The 21,192-nt window shown below is 38.0% G+C and overlaps 1 protein-coding gene across 2 annotated transcripts; it reads left to right on the plus strand.

Moving 5' to 3' along the window:
* The first annotated feature begins 111 nt into the window (after positions 1–111).
* PI4K2B (phosphatidylinositol 4-kinase type 2 beta) lies at positions 112–20,251 on the plus strand. 2 transcript variants are annotated; one of them, XM_068680054.1, is made up of 10 exons: positions 112–214; positions 5,540–5,697; positions 10,006–10,206; positions 10,756–10,887; positions 12,212–12,365; positions 13,334–13,401; positions 13,748–13,847; positions 15,063–15,196; positions 16,300–16,359; positions 18,572–20,251. In XM_068680054.1, exons 2-10 carry the CDS (start codon positions 5,563–5,565, stop codon positions 18,743–18,745), a joined length of 1,158 nt encoding a protein of 385 aa, XP_068536155.1. In that variant the 5' UTR covers positions 112–214; positions 5,540–5,562; the 3' UTR covers positions 18,746–20,251. The 2 variants fall into 2 exon arrangements, with proteins under 2 accessions (XP_068536155.1, XP_068536154.1); XM_068680053.1 differs by lacking the exon at positions 112–214 and adding an exon at positions 2,454–3,092.
* The last annotated feature ends 941 nt before the right edge of the window (positions 20,252–21,192 follow it).

Consider the following 21,192-nt stretch of genomic DNA (forward strand, 5'->3'; position numbering starts at 1 on the left):
GCTGCCGAAAGGTGTCGGGCTGCTGCGGGCTGCTCCGCGCCGCCGCCAGCCTCCATCTCCCCCTCCTCGACCTGGGGGGCGGCCGGCGGCTGCCCGGCCCTCGGGGAGCGAACCCCGCGGGAGGTAGACTTGTCGGCCGCGGAGAGCTGGCCGGGCTGTGCTTGCTTCTCCCAAAAAGTGTAGCGGTAGAGAGCAGCCACGTAACGCCCCTCGGGTGCCTCGCAGGGTAAGGAGACCCTTCTGCTCCTCAGGAGGTTTCTGCGAGCTGTCTGTGGTAAATAAAGGTGGTGTGCTTGCTCGGCCAAACTCAGGCCAGGCCTAGCCAAGCAAGGTATTTCAGCAAAAAAAGGCAAAAGTTCTGTGACAGGTAGGGAGATGTGCTGCTGGGAATGATCCTCTTTTCTTCCTTTTTGTGTTATTTGGGAAAATAGACAGTTAAGCCACGAGGAAATCCAGGACAGGCTTTGCACTCTCACTAGGAATTGCCAGCAAAGCCTGAGCAGGCAGAAACCTACCCACCCTTGTACCGGGGGCTGGCAGCTTGCCCTTTGCTTTGCTGAAATAACCAGTGGCTTGCAAGCAAAAAAAACTAAGAGGTACATTAAACACCCAGTGTGTTTGTTCCAGGGCTTAGTCTTAACCAGCCCATGCCTGGTCAACTGAATTTGTTGATGAAGTTTTATCAGATTCTTCCGTTTTACACTTTTAAGCTGAGGTGGCTAAATAACATGAGAAAAGTACACAGTGACCGTCTTGATTCTGTATGTTTAATTACCCTGATTAGGATCTGTCAGGTGTTTTGGCTGAGTAATCTTACACACCTGTTTGAATTGTCAGCTGAGACTGATTAACACAGTTTGTTACCCCTTTCAGCATAAAAGAGCTTTGCAAATTGAATTGTCCTGCTTCTTAGTCTCCACAGTCATTCTGCATCTGGACTGTTAAGAGGCACTGTATTAATGTTATTTTAGAAACAGAACTATTCGGCTTGTTCTTTATTTGAAAGGATCACAAGAGGGCGCTCACCTAAAGCAAAAAGTGCACTTTGTGCATGTAGTCGCTGGTTTTTTTTCTGTTTGTCCCCTTCCAGTGTTTTGACGTGGTGCTCAGATTGATATTGTAAACAAATGAGAAGGCGGCCTGTGCGCTAGAATGATAGAAGCACAAGTGTCAGCATGAGGAAAATAATCAAACTTATTCGCATGCTTTAATTGTTGGTAATTTTAGTCCAGGTAGCTAATTGAGAGTATTAGCTGCTCAGATTTAAAATTAATTGTTTGTTAATAACTATTATGGTGATGTGTATTTTGTTTAATGATGAGCTGTTGTAACATTTGAACTCTGAACCATTGAAGACCGAGGCAATGTAAAGGCTTCTCGAGATCAAAACACGGGCAAGTTACGGAATTCTCATTACAATAGCTCAAAAGTAAGCGTTAAGTGTGTGTACACATACACTAGCGTGTGCAGATGGATCCCTAAAACAGAAGAAATAACTGATGAGTTATTTCTTGTTTACCTTATTCAAGAGAAATAACTCTCCAATCTTTTAGAAACACATGGGTGAGCTGTTCAACAGAATACTAACAACTCACCCGTAACTACTGTTGCTAACGGGAGAGGCACTCTTCTTTAATGATCTGCTGAGCAAAATGTTAAGAGGTCTCTCATTTTAGCCTGCCCTTTTTGCTTGCTTCACGCAGGAAATAAGCAGGACAATTTTCTGCACTGCATGTTGCATCCAGTTGTATACTTCATGTACTTGTTTACTGGGCATAAAATGCCTATTCATTTGGAGTCACAATTGACTGAATATGTTCATTTTTAATAGAGAGGAATGGAAACAGAAATGCAAATGTGAACAGATTTTAACAAATGTTACAGATACTAATAATTACATAACAACCCAACTTTGTTCCAAAGTCCACTGGCTGACAGGTAACCTGAGACAAAACAAACACGAGTGAAGTATTTCAGCGAGACTTTATTTTGTTAGTAACTGAGCAAAGTAATTTTCTTTCCATGAGCCAGGTAATGTACAGAATGAATCATTATGGCATGAATAATTATGAGAATAATGAATAATAAACACATGCCATTGTTTTAGCTGAGAACTGCCTCACTCCTGGTACAGTCCAGAGCCTCAGTTCTGTAAAGGAACTCCACGTATGTATTTTTGTGCCGTATTTCACTAACGTCTCTGAGTGCTGTGCTAAGGAAGAGTGCCCTTGTATAGGGAAATGCATGAGGCTGAGTCCAGGTCACAGTGTGGTGCAGTCTGATGGGTTTCACTGCAGCAAATACTTTATTGAATTCTTGCAGTTAGAGCATGTCAGGACGGCTGTGGGAAGGTGCAAACAATTATGATATGCTGGTGTTGTTTTCCCTCATTGGGAAGTTGCACTCTGCGGCCTGTGCAGAACATCTTGTAAGGTGGGAGTGGGAAGAGGCGTCCAGGAGCCCGTCCAGCTTCGGACGTGGAGCTGAAGGAGCCGTTTCAGGGCTGTTTGTTGCGTTTTGACGCCCATAGGTGCTACTTCCCCGAGGAGCACCGCGCAGCGCTGCCTCACAGCGCTGCTTCCCTAGCACCTGCTGCTTCCCCCCTCCACGAACACCCCCAGCGGGCCCTTCCCCGTCCCCACACGGCTTCCCGGGCTCCGTTTCCCCACAGGACCCTCGAGCCCCGGCCCGTGAGGGGAACCCGCGGGGCTCCCCCCGCCGCCCTCAGCCCCCTGAGGCGGCGGGGGCGGGCAGCGCGCATGCGCGGCGCGGCGGCGGGCCCGGCGGTGGCGGCGAGGCCGCCATGGGGCGCGGCGGAGGGGCCTGAGCCCGGCGGCGCCTCCCCCGTCCCCGTCCCCTCATGGCGGAGCCCGAGGAGCCGCTGCTGCGCCTCGCCGAGCCGCCGCCTCCCGCCGCGCCGCCGGCCATAGGCAGAGCAGCGCCCGGCGGGGCCGTCAGGCTGAGCGGGGAGCCGCGGGAGGATGACGACGACGAGGAAGAGGAGGAGGAGGAGGAGGAAGGCGCCGAGGGGGATGGCGAGGAGGAGCCCCTGCTGCGGCCCTCCTGGGGCAGGGAGCCGCGCCGCGCCGCAGGTAGGTGCCGGCACCCGGCGGGGCTGCGGGACCTGCCCGGCGTTTGTCCTGCCCTGTGTCCAGCTCCCACCTCGCAGAGGGACAGGGACGGGGGTCAGAGCCCCGAGACGGGCGGGCTCGGTTATGAAACCGAGAAGCACAAGCGCGGCTGCTGTGCGGGGTGAGGTGCTGGTGATAACCTGCACAGCCGCTGCCTGCTGCCTCTCCTCCGGCTTCCAAGCTCTCAGCTTCCCGACAGCTCTGCAAACAGATGGACACCTCGGGGTTAGCTCTTCGGAGAGGGGTTTGTGGCCCTGGCCAGGATGTGTTGTCCTGATCATACTGTAGGATTTCTTGGCTGAGACAGGATTAAAAAGAAAGTTTGTTTTGGAAGAGTAGTTCATTTTAAAAGCAACCAACCAACCCTTCCCCACCAACTTGAGCAAAAAAAGCTATGCGAGTAACTTTCCGTTGGGTAGCCATAGGGAGTTTTTGCTAGCATACTATGTTTAACTATAAGGAAAACAAGAAAAAAACAGTACTTAACATTTCAGAGTGGAGACAAGAGGCATGTGCCCTGCCCTGCTGGGGCAGTAAGGATGGTGAATGCAGAGCTCTTGAGATCCACCCAAGACTATGTAAGAAAATCTCAGAGCAGCATCTTTTCTCTCAGTCTCGTTTCCCTGTCCTCACCTTTTCTGCCTGTCAGACACCTCAAGGTACAGGAGCCTTTCCTGCTGTGCCCTGGGTCACGTGGAACAAATGCACCAGATGTTATTCGTGATTATTATTACAACACCAAGACTGTTCTCATAATACAGTTATGGTCGGAACATGCATAGGAAGAGAGATTGGTTGAAGAGACTACCCTTACTAATGTTAAAAGAGTATAAAGCAAGTTTAGTATTACAGGAACTGTCATGCTACACTGACAAAATATATTGGTTTAGCTTATGTCATTGCTAACTTGATGGAGGAACAGGTTGAGGTGTACACAAGGGTTGTCACCCAAGTGTCATTGGGATGTCTTTGTTCAAATACAGCAGCTTCACAGCCTCAGACCTCGTGTGAACTAACTTGAGGCAAGTTAGATGGACAGTTAGCCTGTGTGGGTGAGCCCTGGTCTCCCGGATGGGGGGTTACTGGAAAGAGTCATTTTCACAGCTGTTGCAAGAAGAACCTTGAACACTCAACAACTCTTCAGTTCAGAGACTGTACTAGAAACAAGAAGTGAATGTTACGTGTTTTCACTGTGGAAAATTTGATTATTTTAATCTTTGAAGAAGGAAACCAACTTGGAAGACCCTCCCACTTTCAATAGACACCGTTTCTGAGTCAAGCTGTTTATTTTCACTTGGGGACTATTGGTAAACTGAAAGGAAACTTCTTAAAACTGCCGATGTCCTTGCTTTCAGCCATATGTTTTTGTACACCCCCGTCGCCGTAGTGATGGCTTTCTAGTAGCACAGTAGCAACACGAACAAATCCTGTTTCAAATATTTTTATCTTGAGCATACAGCATAACAATTTTTTTTTTCATTTAATACATTCTTGCTGCAGTTATATTTCATTTAAGAAGACACGTGACTGAAGAATATATTCCCCGAGACAGTAAGGATTTTTATGGTTATAGGTTCTGGAGTTAATGTCAAGGAATTAAAAACTGACTTCTGAGAAAGCTAGCCTAAAGATACGTTGCAGAAATCTTCAGTTTAAAAACTTGCACCCCAAAAAAATGGAAAAAGTTTGAAGAGTAACTCAAGTACTAACACCCGCCAACCGCTTTTCCAGTTAACTTTCTAAATGTCTCATATCTTTGTAGAGCTGATCTTTTTGTCAGTGTGCGAAGAAGTCGTACAAGTAGTCAGTGGTGCTTTAATGCTGGAATGGTGATGGCATGCTGTGCATGACTGGGATGTGGATACCACTTGTCAGCTCTAGGTGTAGCATACTGCTTTGTGAATAGAATTGTGTCTTAGGAGCAGTTAGTGAACATGCTAGCCAAGCTGTGAGCTGAATAATGTGATACCATTCTAACAGTGGATAATGGACAAGTTCATTTTGTTAGCTGTTTCTACAAAGGAACACGAATCTTAATAAAAGCAATACATAAATCTTTAGTGCATTCATTCATTCATTCAAACACCCATTTTTATGGGTGTTTTTGATTTTTGTCTCCTTTTTTTAGGCTTAATTCTGTAAATAAATCTTTAAAAAATCATTGGAAAGTATAAACGCTTTGCAAGGGTAGTCTCAAATGTTGTAAAAGTGTTGTAGATCTGGCTGAAGTTTATTGGATGTGGGTAAATCAGTGGGCAAGCTTGCACTGATTTAATGGGCTGGATTTTTCAGCCTGCTATTGACAAGGCATTAGCAGGGAAAGTTACTAGTTCTTCTATGTGTTTACTTCTGTTATTTATTCTTAGTGCAAATTGCACTTAAAATTGCTTATTTCCTTATTTTTTCAGGGCACACAGGACACACTGTTGATATGAATACGTTTTTGGATGATCCAGAATTTGCAGAAATCATTCTGAGAGCAGAGCAAGCTATAGAGTGTGGAGTTTTCCCAGAAAGAATCTCTCAAGGATCCAGTGGGAGCTACTTTGCTAAGGACCCAAAAGGGGTGAGCAAAATATTTCAAATTCAGAGACTCTAACAACTAATTTAAAATGAAACTTATAAATTCCTTATGAATTGAAGGCCTTTTACCTAAAATCCTTAGTGCTTTATGGTATACCAAAATTAATTGTCTTTTATTTACGATGTTTTTTCCTCTTTGCTCCTATGTGATTGGTAGACAGGCAAGATGAGTGATACAACCAAATCTGCCTTTTTACTTGTACTTGTCTGCTAAATCTTAACTTGGTAGTTTTTGTTTCCCTTTCTTTCCCTTAGTACTAGATGGTACCTTAAATAGATATGATAACATCAAAGAGGTATCCTAAGGTTACTGTGAGACAAAGATGTTAGTTACCTGAATAGATTGCTTGAAAAGTAACTTTTGGGTAGAATTCTTTAATAAGATGACGTACGTCTTCACACTTCAGACATACTTTGACTCTGTTTTCTTTAAATCAGAAATACTTTGCTTATGGACCTGTTCCAAAAAGTGGAGGACTCCAAAACATTTTCAGCAAATACCAAAAAGACCGTTCCCTACACCTTTGATGATTTGTTGTATCCAATTTTAAGTTCCATGAACAATCTTTGGTCTTAGATAGATGTAGATGTTTGTTAATTCTGAAGATCCTAGGTGAGGTAGGCGTGGAAGCTGTAACACTTCAAGTTTCAAGGTTTTCAGAACACCTTCAAGCTCATTTCCTGCATCTCCAAAAAGGTCATTTCCCATTTGTCTAGGGTTTAGCTTTATTTCTATTTTAACCTTTATTCACATTATTGGTCAGTACAGAATATATTCCTGTTCTGCCACCTACTTTTCATAGATGTCCAGCTTGTTTTAATGCCAGATTTCTGATGATGGCATTTACACTTTTGAGGCAGTGATTACCTGGCTTAAGTCAAATAAATATGTGAATAACTTATGTTGTGTTCTCATTCTAAATTAATTTCTAATATAAAGTGATAGAACTACCTCTAGAAAATCCAAGAACTGCATGTTCTAGATCAGGCTGTTTGACCAGCAGATGCTTGAGGCTCACAGTGTCCAGGGGCTAATGAGAAAGTAAGCATCGTTTTTGTAACCATAGCGTTTAGGATGGAGCACCTTGTTTCTTTGTTTCTTCCATGGTGATTCTATTGGTTTCATTTCTGTTTTGCAGTGAAGTGTTGGTTTTGTTCCCAGCAGTGACGTGCTCACCTCTCCCGAGTTCATGCAGGTCATTGATTTGAATGCGTCTAAGAGAAGTGAAGACATAAACTAAAAAATCAGTGTTTTTTTTTTTTTTTTTTTAGGGAGGCCAGAAAGCTTTCATTGCAAAATATGAAAGTATTTACTAGCATGACTGAGAATAATACTGAATTCCTACCTTGCTTTGAATTTTGCTTTTGTTCTTTTTGCACTTAAACCTTATCTAAATTTGTTATCCAGATTAAAGGTCTGATTAAAAAAAATTATTTTGCCACTACTGTGACTAGAATGGATCCCGTTTGTAGAATGGATTTCACATCCTGTTTGACAGAGTGTTGCATCATCCTACTTCAGACCAGTTTTGTGACTTGCTTTCTCCTACTCTTCTTGAGTAATCTTCTCGTTACGTGGGAAAGAGCTTATTAAAAGACGCACTCAGCCTTCTTACTGGTCAGCTTCTGCAGTGTTTACCCATGCTAATACCAGGTTAGAGCTAAGACGTTGCCACTAGGTCATCTTACTGATTTGATTCTTCCAGAAATACAAAACTAAAATTGTCTAATTAAAATGATCACCTTTGTGTATTTTATTGGCATAGTTGTATGCTGATAAGCAGCAGTTCAGTACTTCAGCAGCACTTCTGCTGAAATGATTAATATTTCTGCATTCATTGCTCACTGTGTAACCAGGAAAGAAAAAGAGATTGTCTGCTGCAAACACAAACTCTTCTGCGAGGTGTTTCTGACCATTCAGCTCTTGGCTAACTGGGAATGTCAATGGAGCCTGTCTAGAAATTGGTTTTGGCTTGCACAATGAAGGCTGGCCTGCTGGGCTATCTACTTACTGAGCTGTCTGGTTTTACTTTGGTTCTCAACAGCAGTGGCTCTTACTTCAGGGAAAACTTCAAAAACGTGCCTAGATTTGATGCTAAAGCACAGTGTGGTCCAGGCGAGTACTGGAACGAGCTAAGCTCCTTCTTGGAGCCTTCAATTTGTGGGAAGTGCTACCCAGAGAGTGACTCAGAAAGGAGATATGAATGGCTTGGCATATACTACCACGTACACCGCTGCGTCTCTGGGAAACAAAAAGCTGCCAGCTTTGTTTTGAGCAGGCAGGTACATGTGATTCACCAGGAATAGTTAAATAGCTTCTTAACATTTCTAAACCTAACGATGGGGTTTTGACTAAAGTAGTATACCAAGTACATTCAGTTTCCAAAGCATTGTGACTTTTTTAAAAGGCCAATTACTGATGTATTCTGTGCAGAGAACATAGGTTTGTGTTCCGCACTGTCATGTTACAGAGAATGCTTATTGTAAACATAAAAGCCTTTTGTGGAGGCCTAAATTGAATAGTAAGTGTTCTCTTGCATAGAATTTGCTCGCGATTCTGAAGGTATTCTTCGAATCACAGATAGCAGCATGTTGAAAGCATAAGGGAACTTTTGTCACTTTGTTTCCTCTTGATAGGAAGCTTATTTTAAAGGATGAATGCAAATAGTGATATTTTGTAACTTCTTTAGTTGATGGGATGAATCCAACCGGATGGACGGGACAGGTGCTGTACTTGAGTCTGGTGTACTCTGTTTACAAATGCAATGAAGCAAATTCCCTGTAGCTAATCTTGTCCAAAGAAGGATTAAAGGCAGGTCCAGAACAACTAGCTGGTTCATCTCCGTAATCTAGCAGAACAGGCAGTTGATGCAGAAGGATGCTAGATTCTGACAGCCAGCAAACTTATTTATGGCTTGTAGTGTAAAACAGTTATAAAACTGTGGTATGGCTATCATCAATGTTTGACTTATTGGGAGAGTCACTTTTTTTGTAAAGATTCAGAAAAATTAATATGTGAAAATATTTTAAATGGTTATTTTCAATATTTATTAGATACATGTAGGACCATCAGGCTAGAGTTTATCACACATAATTGGAAGGTTATATACATTTCAGTGTAATAATAATCTTGCAGTTTGAGGTTAACAAATATAAAATTGTGTAGGAGGCACCTTGAGAAATCACCTCTTTAAGACAATCCTGCTTTATAGCACAGGCATTAACAGGATTCCTGATGAATGCATGGCTAACCTGTTCTTAGCGGCATCCTGTTTTGGAGACAGCACAACCCAGAAGTTTGTTCCAGTCTGGTTCAAAAGAGTTTTTCTTTGTATTTTATCTGCTGGGTTTTAAGCATACATGTATGATTTCTTGTTTCATTAACAGTAGATGTGTTGTTGTTCGTTTCTCTATAGCAAGCTGTTGCATGGTTCATTTTGTGTTCCATTCTCTGTTTTTTAGACTAAACAATCTCAGTTCATACAATCTTTCATTATTCACATTTTTCTGCTTATGCTCATTGTTTTTTCCAATTTTCTCTAGTTAGTCCACAGGTTTTTTGAAGCATAATGTCCAAAATTGGACACAAAACTTTGAGTAATTTTAAGCTTTTTTTCTCAGTGTCTCCAATGAAAATAGTGGCTGATGGTATGAATTGTCAGCGTCGAGTCAAGGAATCTACAGCAGTAGTAAATTACACCAGTCTTTGGAATTGCAAAGTGCAGTTTTTTATTTTGGTCTATTCTAACTAAAAGCAATAAATAAAATGAATACAAAATATAAAATATAACAATTGATTATTTGCATTCTGTATATTTGTTGCTTTCCTGGAACCGTTTTGTCTCTGTCTGGAATATCTAATCAATCTGGAATGTCTAATCAATCAATCAGGCTGAAACTGCTTTTTGAAGCTACTCTTAAAAGCTCTTTTTTATTCTAAAAGGCAGTCCTTTTTAATTTTGTAAAACTAGTAAATATTAGCTATTTTTGATTTTCTGTTATAAAGAGTTTAATTTGAATTTGTGCTACTTCTAGAAGAGCCTTCTGTGATGCATCTATTTGATACATCTTTTATTAGATCTATTATTATCATCTTTTTATTTATTAGATTTATATTGTATTTTTATATATATTTTGTTAGATCTAGTTTTATGATGTTATCTAAAAATAGCAATTGTAAAATGCAATGTTTAGTATTTAAAATTATTTTGAAAGCTATTTAACTGAAAGTATTGGTTAATATTTTGCAACTTAAAGCATTCTTAGTTTAGTTTTATATTATTTATCCTAGAAAACTATTGGAGTATTCAAACCAAAATCTGAAGAGCCTTATGGACATCTAAATCCAAAATGGACCAAATATTTTCACAAGATTTGTTGTCCTTGCTGCTTTGGCAGAGGCTGCCTCGTTCCAAATCAGGGATATCTCTCTGAAGCTGGTGCCTATCTTGTAGATGACAAGCTGGGGCTAGGAGTTGTACCCAAAACTAAGGTAAAAGTTCAAATATATAATTTCAAATATATAAATTATTGAATGCAAATATACAGTCACAGATGCGTCAGTCTCTGGACTGTGGTTGTGAAGACATCTTTGTGTATCATGCTTTAGCCCTGAGTCAGTTACAAACTATTTTAAGTCCTAATGTACAGTGGTTTAGCATAGAAGTGACTGTATGATACAGTCACTGTATGAAAACAGACAGTGGCTGTATGTTTTTTGTTTTACAGGGTAAGTCTGAGAGCTTAATTCTTTTTCTTTTTTTTTTTTGAGTTACTTTAGCTTTTAGTATTTTCTTGTATTTTTGTGCTTAGTAATTTGGTGTGAAACATCAGGATTGCAAATATTGCAAATTTCTGTTTGGGGTATGTAAAATAGCAAATATTCACCTTTTCCTATTAAACTTGCCTGTTAGAAATGCCTGATGCTTCCTTCTTGTTTTCTTGGCAACTGAGCATAAAATTTTCTGTTAATCTGTAAAGAAAATGATAAAGAACTGTGCTGTGTTTTTATCATTTGTAATGGATGTTTTCATATTTTAAGGTTGTCTGGCTTGTCAGTGAGACCTTTAATTACAGTGCAATAGATCGTGCAAAGTCAAGAGGAAAAAAATATGCTTTAGAGAAAGTGCCAAAAGTTGGTAAAAAATTTAATCGAATTGGACTACCTCCTAAGGTAAGATTAAAGATAAGTGATCTGTGCTTAATCATACAAAACCTTGAATAATAAAAAACCCTTAAAGAGTAGAAGAAAAACCTTGTTGCCTATTTAAAAAACTATTTCTGAAAGATTGATGGTTGATATAACTGTTACTAGGCAAAATCTGACCAGTATTACATTGTTTCTTTTCTTAGACTATTTTTATGATCCAGCCAATTTTTATACCAGTTTGCAGTCTAGTTTTTCTGTTGGAGGAGAAAAGCACATTAAAATACTGTACGTCTCTTTCTGCTTTTCTTGAGTGCATAGTGATATTCCCTTCAGTGTCTTTTTTTTATATTGTGTAATTGTTTCTCCCACTGATATTTATCTATTTCTTTCATATTTCCTAAATCTTTCTCCCCCTTTTATTTGTTTTCTTCTTTTAGGTATCCTATTGTTACGTTCATCCTACCTTCCTTCTTGTGTCCATTACTTCATGACAAAAACCTCACATCTTTCTTGTATCCCCAGAATCTCACCACAGTGCCTACTCCTAATCTTTTAAAACACAGATTATGCACAGCGTTGGTACTTGTCATTTCCAGCAATTTTGATTCATGTGACACATGTTATACAAGCTGGTATCAGCATGGTTACTTGACATGCTGTATATTCATCCACATCTCAGCATGTGTATATCTATCTGCGTTTTATGTCTCAAATATAATCCCTCTTTTGAATTTTAATCTTGAGCATCTTTGCTGTTGCCCACATATATGGAGTCTATTCCACCTGTAGTTTTCTTCCCTGGACTCTTGGGAAATGTATTTCAGCAATTTTCATGCAAAAAGTATCTGTCTTGGAAAAAAATAACTAAAGCTGCTGGTCTCATCAATGAACATAAACGCTTTTCAGAGAGGAAGAATTTTCTGCTGTAAATTTTGGTGAGTTTCCTGTGAACTGATAAACCAACTATTCCCAATGAAAGAGAATAGACTGTATTTCTTCCTCTTTTCTTGAAATATTGCTCATAATACCAGAGGTTCGTTTATCCTCTTTCTGGCTACATTTTGTTCATGGTAAACTCAATGAGTACTTAAACGCATTAACAAACAAACCAAACAAAAAAAAAATACTAAGGACAGAAGTCTTTTTTAGAATTTAGGAGTGAAAAAGAGAACACTTAATCTTTTTTTCTTTTTTTATATGTATATCACTTCTGCCAGGTGGTTCTGTGTAATATTTCCAGTGTTATGTACTTTAAAAGGATATCCTTTCAATTTTTGTGTTAATGTTAAAATTATTTTAATGGGCCTATGTGGGAGTGTTTTCCAAATACAGTTCATTAATGTTTCAGGTTGGCTCCTTCCAGCTGTTTGTTGAAGGATATAAGGAAGCTGACTACTGGCTCAGGAAGTTTGAAACTGATCCCTTACCTGAAAACACACGGAAAGAATTCCAGTCACAGTTTGAAAGATTGGTTATCTTAGATTATGTCATCAGAAATACAGGTATCATAGTGTCCTGCAGTATGTCCCTATCCTCTTGATACAGAAATTGTAAATAATGCTGACTGAAAGCTATCAATGAAGGCTTTAATGCATTTCAAATGTTTGTCTTGCAAGTGAAGGCCAGAATGCTGCATTTAAAACTTCTTCAAAACCACAGAACTTCAGATGCAAACATTACATATTAGAATATGATGAAATCCAAACAACTTTGTGTTGGATCAACATTAAATATTAGAATGACTATATCCAAACAATATTTTTTATTTAAGAATTGTAAAACAAATACTTCTTTCATGATACTCCAGTTATGTCAGTAGGCTATTAACTAGCTGTTTCCCCAAATTAGGGTAAGGGATGGTGGGGTTTCAGGATAAGAGAAGTCACAACGACCATTCCTTTTATTTATGCTAAGTTGGATGCCATTAACAGCACACTTTCACATCAGTGCAAAATGCTTTGTATTCATTGTGACCAGGCACTGAAGTACAGCTGCAATGTGTCTGTGTTCTCCTGGGTTCATGTTTCTTTCACTCAGTGGCTGAGATTCATCTTTTGACTTTGTGGGTGATTTATTTTTCCTCTAAAATGCAAAGGCAGTTTAATTGAAGTGTTTCCTTTGTTGCTTCACCTGAGCTGCGCATCTGTAGTGTTCTTCAGGCATGCCAGCACCCAAGGATATTTCTTTATTGATGTTTTACTGTATATTCATCCAGTTAGGGAACCTAAAGAAGTAATGTGTAGTTAAGAATGCTTGGTAAATTTTCAGTCATTCCAGGAAATCAGTTACCTTAAAGGTTTTATTAAAGGTAAAACTTGTTGATTTTGGGGAGGGGGAGGGGATGGAGGTGAACAGTTTTGCCTGACTCCTTTGGTAAATCTTCAGTTTACAATATTAGTCTTTTTATATAATTTTAGATGCTGATTACTTTGTAAATGACATGTTGTGACATGCATTTTCTTGTTTAAAGACAGAGGTAACGATAACTGGTTAGTCAGGTATGAAAAACAAGATGATGGGCCTGATCTGTCAGATAAGGTAAGAAAATACTCTGAAACACTCTGAATTGTTCTGTATCTGGGTTTTGCCTGGGATTAAGTAAATGGCTTTAATTCTGGTACATAGTCCTAAGAAATTGGATACTGCAAATTATTCTAGGCAAAGTGAGTGGAAACACTATTTGGATTAGACTAGTCTGAACAGAGCACTGCTGGAAGTTATTTTTGTTCTTTTTTCTTTTCTAGTTTGAACTATAGTAATAAAACTGTCTGCTGTTTCTGAAGTACATTTCTACAGCTATTTCTGTGCTGATTATCTTGTATTTTAACGTATATCGCTATTTTTGTAAGCACACAAGCATCACTTTGAAATATTCCTTCCCTAGGATATCCAGTGGACTGTAACTGAAGAATCTACTATTAAAATTGCTGCAATTGACAATGGCTTAGCATTTCCTTTTAAGCATCCTGATGAGTGGAGGGCATGTAAGTATTGCATTCTTCAATAATTTTGGGAGAGTAACTTCTAAATAAGTATTTGCAGTCTGGTTTCATAGTTCCTTACTTTTATAACCCATCACTGTAGTTATATATTGAACCTTTACATAATGGCATACTTTACTTCAGAAAGTTATCGACAAATTATATTTCTGCAGTTGTATATGCGGTTCCATCCTTGTTAATGTGTTTTTTTTAACCCTTAAAACAGTGTGTAAACTGGCAGTGGAACTGAAAAAATAAGTGTTTCTCACATTTTTCTCTTAATGTCATAGAAAATGGCTTGAGCGTAAGAATATGCAAATTTTCTATTTCAAAAGTATTTTAAGGGTACTGTTATAAGTGAATAAGCAGACAATCTGCATGTTATTTTTGCTTGTCTTCAGCTTTAGCTTAGCAATCTCCAGTTAATACTATGTCCAAGCAGATTGGATATTGATGTTTCTAATAAGTCTAGATTGCGTCTGAAAACATCTATGACTACTTAGAGTTTAGAGGGAAGTGCCTGGCAGGGCTTACAATTATTTGTCTGACCTATTAGCCAAACAGGTAATTATGACTTAAGTGTGGGCTAGTTTTATGGGTAAAAGGCTAGCTAATTACCCCACTCACAGCTCTGTGTAGTCCTAGACATCTTGATACTCAATAGCTGCTGTCCCAGGTATGTCTCTGCTACAGTCAATTCTGCAGACATGGCAATGCCTCCTTTCCTTAAAGGTAGGAGGAAACACAGCAATGCTTGCCTTCTCTTGAAAAAGCTGATTAATAGCAGCTACGTGAAAAGTTCAGAATATTTCTCTCAGTGTACTTAGAAGAAGACATCTTAATAAAAACAAAAGACTGTTAAAAATAGGTACTTCTTTGTTCTTCAGTATGAACTGAACATCTGATAGATTTCTGATTGTAGCCATTATTTTATTCCAGAAGAAACTGCATTACTGCACAAGGAGAAAGTCTCTACTTCTGTTTACAGTATTTAGTTATTGCTTATACTAAATACTTAAAATATGTTTTCACTGTTTGGAAAAAAGCTAAGTAGCTGCTTTTGTAATTGCATCCAGATGAGGTATGTGGGGTAACAGGCAATGCTGTGAGAAATTGTGTGTTACTGTAAGTTTCGGGAGGGAACACAGCAGTGGTAAGCATTAAAAAATTTAATTTTTTCCTGTTGTTAATCTGAAAACATGTTTTACCTACATTTAGATCCCTTTCACTGGGCTTGGCTTCCTCAAGCACAAGTTCCCTTCTCTCAGGAGACCAGAGACTTAGTTCTTCCTCGCATCTCTGATATGAACTTCGTACAGGATCTCTGTGAAGATCTTCATGAGCTATTTAAGGTGAGTAGGGTACCCCGAATTTGGCGTTAGTCAAGTACCTAACTGTTCCATTGCAAGTCTTAGCTGTTTTTTCTTTTTATGATTTTAACATGTGTATGCCATGAAGTAGCTTTAATACTGGCATGCGTTTATATAATTAGAGGAAACTGTCACCATTGTGATTAATCAGCCCATCTGAGAACATAATTATGTTTTTATATATTTAAGTATCACATAATTAAGGCTAGTTAATTTTTATATCACAAATGTCTGTAACGATTCCATTTAACATATCTCTGTAGTGTGTATACACTTAAACTGTATCAGCCCAAGAAATCTTACATTTAATATAACTTACAGTACCTGTATACCTTTTACATACTTTTATTGTGTAAAGCTGATACTGAAATCTTGACCATTGCTATTTTAAATGAGTTTTCAAGTGAAAATATTGTCAAATTTATTTTAAAGATATTGAAACTGTGATACAACATTGACGTGTAATGGAATCTTCTTGTCTGAAACATTCCGTAAACAGTTTTGTGTTTTGGTAGAGAACTTGTAATATTCACTAATGTATCTCATGATCGTTTGGATTATTCCACTTGAACGGGGTAGAAAAAATATGTAATTTCAAACTTAATGAAAATGCAACAGTAATTTGAAAGCTAGATCCAGAAATGCTGGCACTAATGTTTGCATTTGACTCATCTATGGTCAAAGTGACTCTGGGTTTTCTGTTAAACCCAATAGAATTTGAAGGATTTAGTAAAACTGGAGGAGGAAGTGGTGTTCTATTTGCAGAGTAAAGGTGTGCGTCCAAGTAGTTTAACACTGGCATTTAATACATAGGTAGGCTGGCTTAAGTGGTATTTATTGATATATTCTACTTTTCTATTTTCTATATCAATATTCTATTGATATATTCTACTTTTATGATATAGTAAATTGTTTGTTGTCATATATGCAAATTTTCTGCAATAAGTGGACTCTTCTGAAATTTATTGTCTTGCCAAATACAACCATGCATAAGAAGAATATGATTCATTTGCATGCCAAATGCATAGCTGAAAACAAATGGGTCATTTTCTATAGTAAGTGTGTCTTTTTTGTTTTTAACAAAGACTGATAAAGGATTTGACAAGGCTACTTTTGAAAACCAAATGTCTGTTATGAGGGGGCAGGTAAGACTGCATTTTAAAAAATATCTATATATTTAATATGTCGTCACTTCTCAGATGTTAATTTTTGTATCTTGGGGGTGGGAGGGACACAAACTCCTATACGTTTGAAAGACACTTGAAAGTCTTTTCATCTAAGACTAAATTTCGTTCTAGAGGTTGTTCTTACTGGCATATACTCAAGACAACAGCACATACTGTTGTTTGTTTTTATTTCCTTTTATAACAGATTTTCTAAAATGTTAATTGGAGGTTGGTTGGTTTGTTTGTTTTTTGGGGGCGGTTGGAGGCGGGGAATGGAGATGTACATGCCTGTATATGCTTAGAAGGTATTTTAAAAAACAATCCACCAAAGAATAGTCATAATAGTCATGGAAAAAAATAGTGGGGAATTTAGGTATGTTACTAAATATGACTTAATTTTGGAGGATTAACTTCATTAATGTCTTAAAAGGAAGAAATGAGGTAATAGAATTTCTTCATCCTAGCAGATGTCAGAACCAGTGATTAGCAAAGTAACTCAGGTATTTCCAGATTAGAAATTTGGTGACAATTGAAGCAAGGGAAGAAGAGGTTTTCTCCATCTCCTTGCTGCTTTAAAATTGGTGTGATATGCTAGAAAACATGCTTTAAATAAAACTTAAATGTAATTCATTGTAGAATAAGCTAGGCATAAACCAGTGATTTGTGAAAACAAGGGAATTGGACTAGATGAATTAATACTCCTTTTAGCCCTGAATTTACTGAAACTGACTTCTGTATTCTGAAATGCAACATGGGTACTTTAAAGCCAGACATTCACAGTTCCAGGAGTGGCTTAATCTGACCTTCTTTCCTATACCAGGAAGTGCCTTGTACAAGACTGCTGTTCTTAGTTAAAACATAGTCTTGGTTAACATTAGTTGTGTGCACTAACTAAAATCCAACAAACCTTATTCCATGTAATTATTAATAGTTATTTCTGAAATAACTATTTGGAGAAGTTTGTGCAGTTGGTGGAAGTATGCTGAAGTATTCATCTTAAACTGGGTTAAGTGGCTTTTTTGTGATGAGTCGATTTGGGAATCCGTTATTTAAGAAAACGCTACAGGGAAAAAGCTAATCTCTCTAATTGAGAGAGATCTAGCTAAGGATGTCCAAATTTATTATCCCCTAAAAAGACTGAGTGTGAACCCTTTCTTCCAACGTTTTTCTTGAAGTGGATTAAAAAATTTAAAATTTAGAATTTAAAAAAAAACTTTTCTACCTTTGCAAGAATGTGTCACTGCAAAGGATGCCTTCTAGCAATGATATTTAGACTTGATTTTGGTGTAAAAACCAAAGTATGTTTCAAGTAAGCGTATAGAAAAGTCAGATAACTAGATGGATTATGAAATAAGATAGTAATTGGCTATTCTGCAAAGCAGTCTTAACTAAAATACCTGTTAAAATACGTTGTTAAAAAAGAAGAACCTAGTAGATAAACATAAGAATGATAAAGAGCAATGTATTTTGTATGTCAGGCTTCAGGTGACTTTAAATCTGAGGAACTGGAAGTCATTAGAAGCATGTTGTGAAGCAGGGGAAGAATTCTGGGAAGAGTTTCAAACCCAACTTAAAACAATTCTCAAAAATATAGCAATTATGCAACTAATCCTATGATCCTAGGAATCCTATGGAGGATTGCCTTAGAACTTAGGAAATGTGAGTGAAAAGAGTTTCTAGAAGAACTGGTTTGCATTAAGCCATGCTAAGGATTTTCTGTCAGGGTTCTTCAGCCATGGAAGTGTGGAATGAACAGAAGGTCAGTGAGTTGCACAAGGAAACAGACATTGTGCCAGAGGGGAAAAGAAGGGGTTGAGATTACAGCTAATGCACGTATGTCAGCAAAATTGAATTTGAATGCTTGCTGTAGTTTACAGTAAGGATAATATTGAACATGGAGTAAATTATCAGGGTAGTGAGTACTGAAGTTTTAGAAGTAGTAATTTACTTACAGATTTGTCTACAATACTTTATAAGAATTGAAAGAGTATTAACATAATTAAAGAGTAAGATAGTCAAATAGCAGTTGGGTGTCACAATGTTAACAAATAAGGTATTTCTGCTTGGAATTGATAAATCAATTCTGTAGAAGACTGTGTTATTGAATAAAATGAGTGACAGCTAAACCTATAAGCCTGTTAGCCACAGATGAACTTGTGTGCCCTCACCTCACCTGCTTTTACTCTTTTAGATACTAAACCTTACTCAGGCATTAAAGGATGGAAAAAGTCCCATTCAGCTTGTTCAGATGCCACGTGTGATTGTGGAGCGAAGTAGCACTGGAAGTCAGGGCCGAATTGTTCATCTGAGTAACGCGTTCACACAGACCTTTCATAGCAGGAAGCCTTTCTTTTCCTCCTGGTAGCAACAGAAATACATGGGAAGAGTAAGCTTCTCTAACTGTAGTAAGCTACTTCTGTGTAAAGGCTCTGCAATAATGTACTTCTGCTGTATACCAAGAGCTCCGACTGCCGACACCTCAGAACTTAAATTCTAAAAGACTTAAGAAATGTATTTTGAATGTAATAAGTTTACAATTTTTGTGTCAAAATTGTGAATTCATATGTCAGGGAATGAGCAGAACTTGTCCATACTGTATTTTTATAGGTTAAATTAATGTATTCTGAATAATACTAAAGGGAAGATGCACAGTTTGCATATGCTGAGAAACTACTTTTGAATACAACAGGAATTCTTTTTGTTTAGTATAAATGTGAGAACCCTATCAATTTCTTTTTATATGCTCTTTAAAAAAAAAAAGTGCAGAATGTTATCTTTGTGAAAATGCTTTTCCTTGGAATTTCTTCCTGATGTTTTAAGCTGTTTATAGATTTTTTCATAGGCTAGTTACTTGAATAAAAGTCATGCACTTAAGAAAATAATAATAATAATAATAAAAAAAACTGCTATAGACACAAGTGAAAGAAAGGGAGAAGGGAAAATATGCTTCATGTAGACTTTTTTTTTTGCACATGGGGACCAAAAATGGTTAAATAGTTTTCAGTTGAATTATAGCAAAATTCATCCCCAGTAAGTACACACAGTTTCTACTGTGACAAACTGAACTGAGTGTACATTTCAAAGGTGAAGTTTCACCTGTAGCTTTTAGAACTCGTGTATTTAATTACACGTATAGAAAATGTGAGATTTTTGTTGTGATGGATCTATGAAGAAGAATTGCACAATGTTACAGGTTGGATTTTCAATATGAATATAAATGTGTTCATCAGTCACCAAAGTGGTTCTTCACTGTTAATGACAGAAGCACTATTCATCTCAAAGTCTGTCTGCCTTCTGAATTTCTATCCAAACACACTATTATTTTTTGACTGGAAAAAAAATTACTGTAATACATAGAGCACAGAGACTTATAATTGGACTCTTAGCAATGTCATGCTTATTTGCCAATTTTCATTTGTGTTTAAGTTGTGTCTTAAGACTTGATGGTCATGCTTCTAGATCCGTGGCTTATGTTACATGATAAATATTTTGGTAATTTTCTGGACAGTGAAGACTGGGAATGGGAGAAAAATTGCTGCTTTTATGAAACCTTCAGTATTTCAGACATTGCTGTATTTTGTAATTCTAAGCAATACTGTTGAACTCAAATAATAAAATGCTTGTATTTTATATAATTTTGAGTGGATGTAAATATTAATGTAGCATGTTAGCAATTCACATGATTAACTGAATTGTTTAAGCCTTAAATGTAAAACTTACTGTGCGGTGGAGTTCAAAATGAGACTGAAATGACCACCTTTATAAACTTTCCATGATTTGTTTTTATCCAAACAGTTTATTAAAATTTAAAGAAGGTATTTATGTACCAGACCTCCTACTGAAGAAAATAAATGTCATAGTTGAAAATGCACAGGTTTTTGCCTCCGATGTTGCCTCTGTCCTGCAAAAAAAAATAGTCCTTAGTTTTATTTTGTTTCAACCATACAACTATGTGATAACAAATATGTAGCTGTCACAGGGTGGAAGTGTTCGCTAAATTGTATCTGCTGAGGTGATGTAGCTGAAGTGGCACTGCAAGGTAAGTTTAAAAGCCCTGGCCCTTGTGTACTGTGCTCTGCAGTCTGTGCTGTACAGAAACGTGTTTCCTCATGCCGCACTGTACTATTTTACTGGTTTTTCATAGTAACTGAGTTGTTATGACTTGGTGACCAGAAAACTCATACATGCTCTCTAGATCTTGAAAGGCTTCATCACGGTATTGATGATATGGGGGGAGAAACTGAACGTGAAGCCGCAAAGCTGCTTTTTGGTTTGGGGTTTTTGCCAATGCTTAGGGTCCTAGGATCATCTTGTCTAGGCATGTGTTCTTTGTTTTTAAATAAAAAATTAAAACTCATAAAACTCTTCTCTGTTCTTTCCACACGTCCTTCCTCAGAAGCATCTCTTCTTTAACACCTGGTTTTGATTTACTGCTTTAGTGGGAGGTGTTGAACAGACGCTGTGTGTAACCTGTTTACACAACACACCAAGCTGTGGTACCTCGGTTAATAGGAAGGAGCAACTGAAGTTCAAAACCTTGCCTATTCTTGTTCTGTGTGGTGTTGCTTTTTTTTTTATTATTATTTTTATTTTATTTGGTATTTCAACCAGGGTACTTGTAGCACTAGACCCCATTTGCAGATTTAGAAATCCTTATTGAAAGAAGGACAGAGAAGTAAAAAATCGTGATTTTTTTTTTTTTCCAGAATTGTTCCACCATTTATAATGTTATTTCTGCTAAGCACCCTTTATTTGCATTTCTGAACTGTAATGTTTAATTTTAAGGACTTCATCCGACTAACAGCGGCGTAA

This window comes from Anas acuta, chromosome 4 (assembly GCF_963932015.1).
Source record: "Anas acuta chromosome 4, bAnaAcu1.1, whole genome shotgun sequence".
NCBI classification, from domain to species: domain Eukaryota; kingdom Metazoa; phylum Chordata; class Aves; order Anseriformes; family Anatidae; genus Anas; species Anas acuta.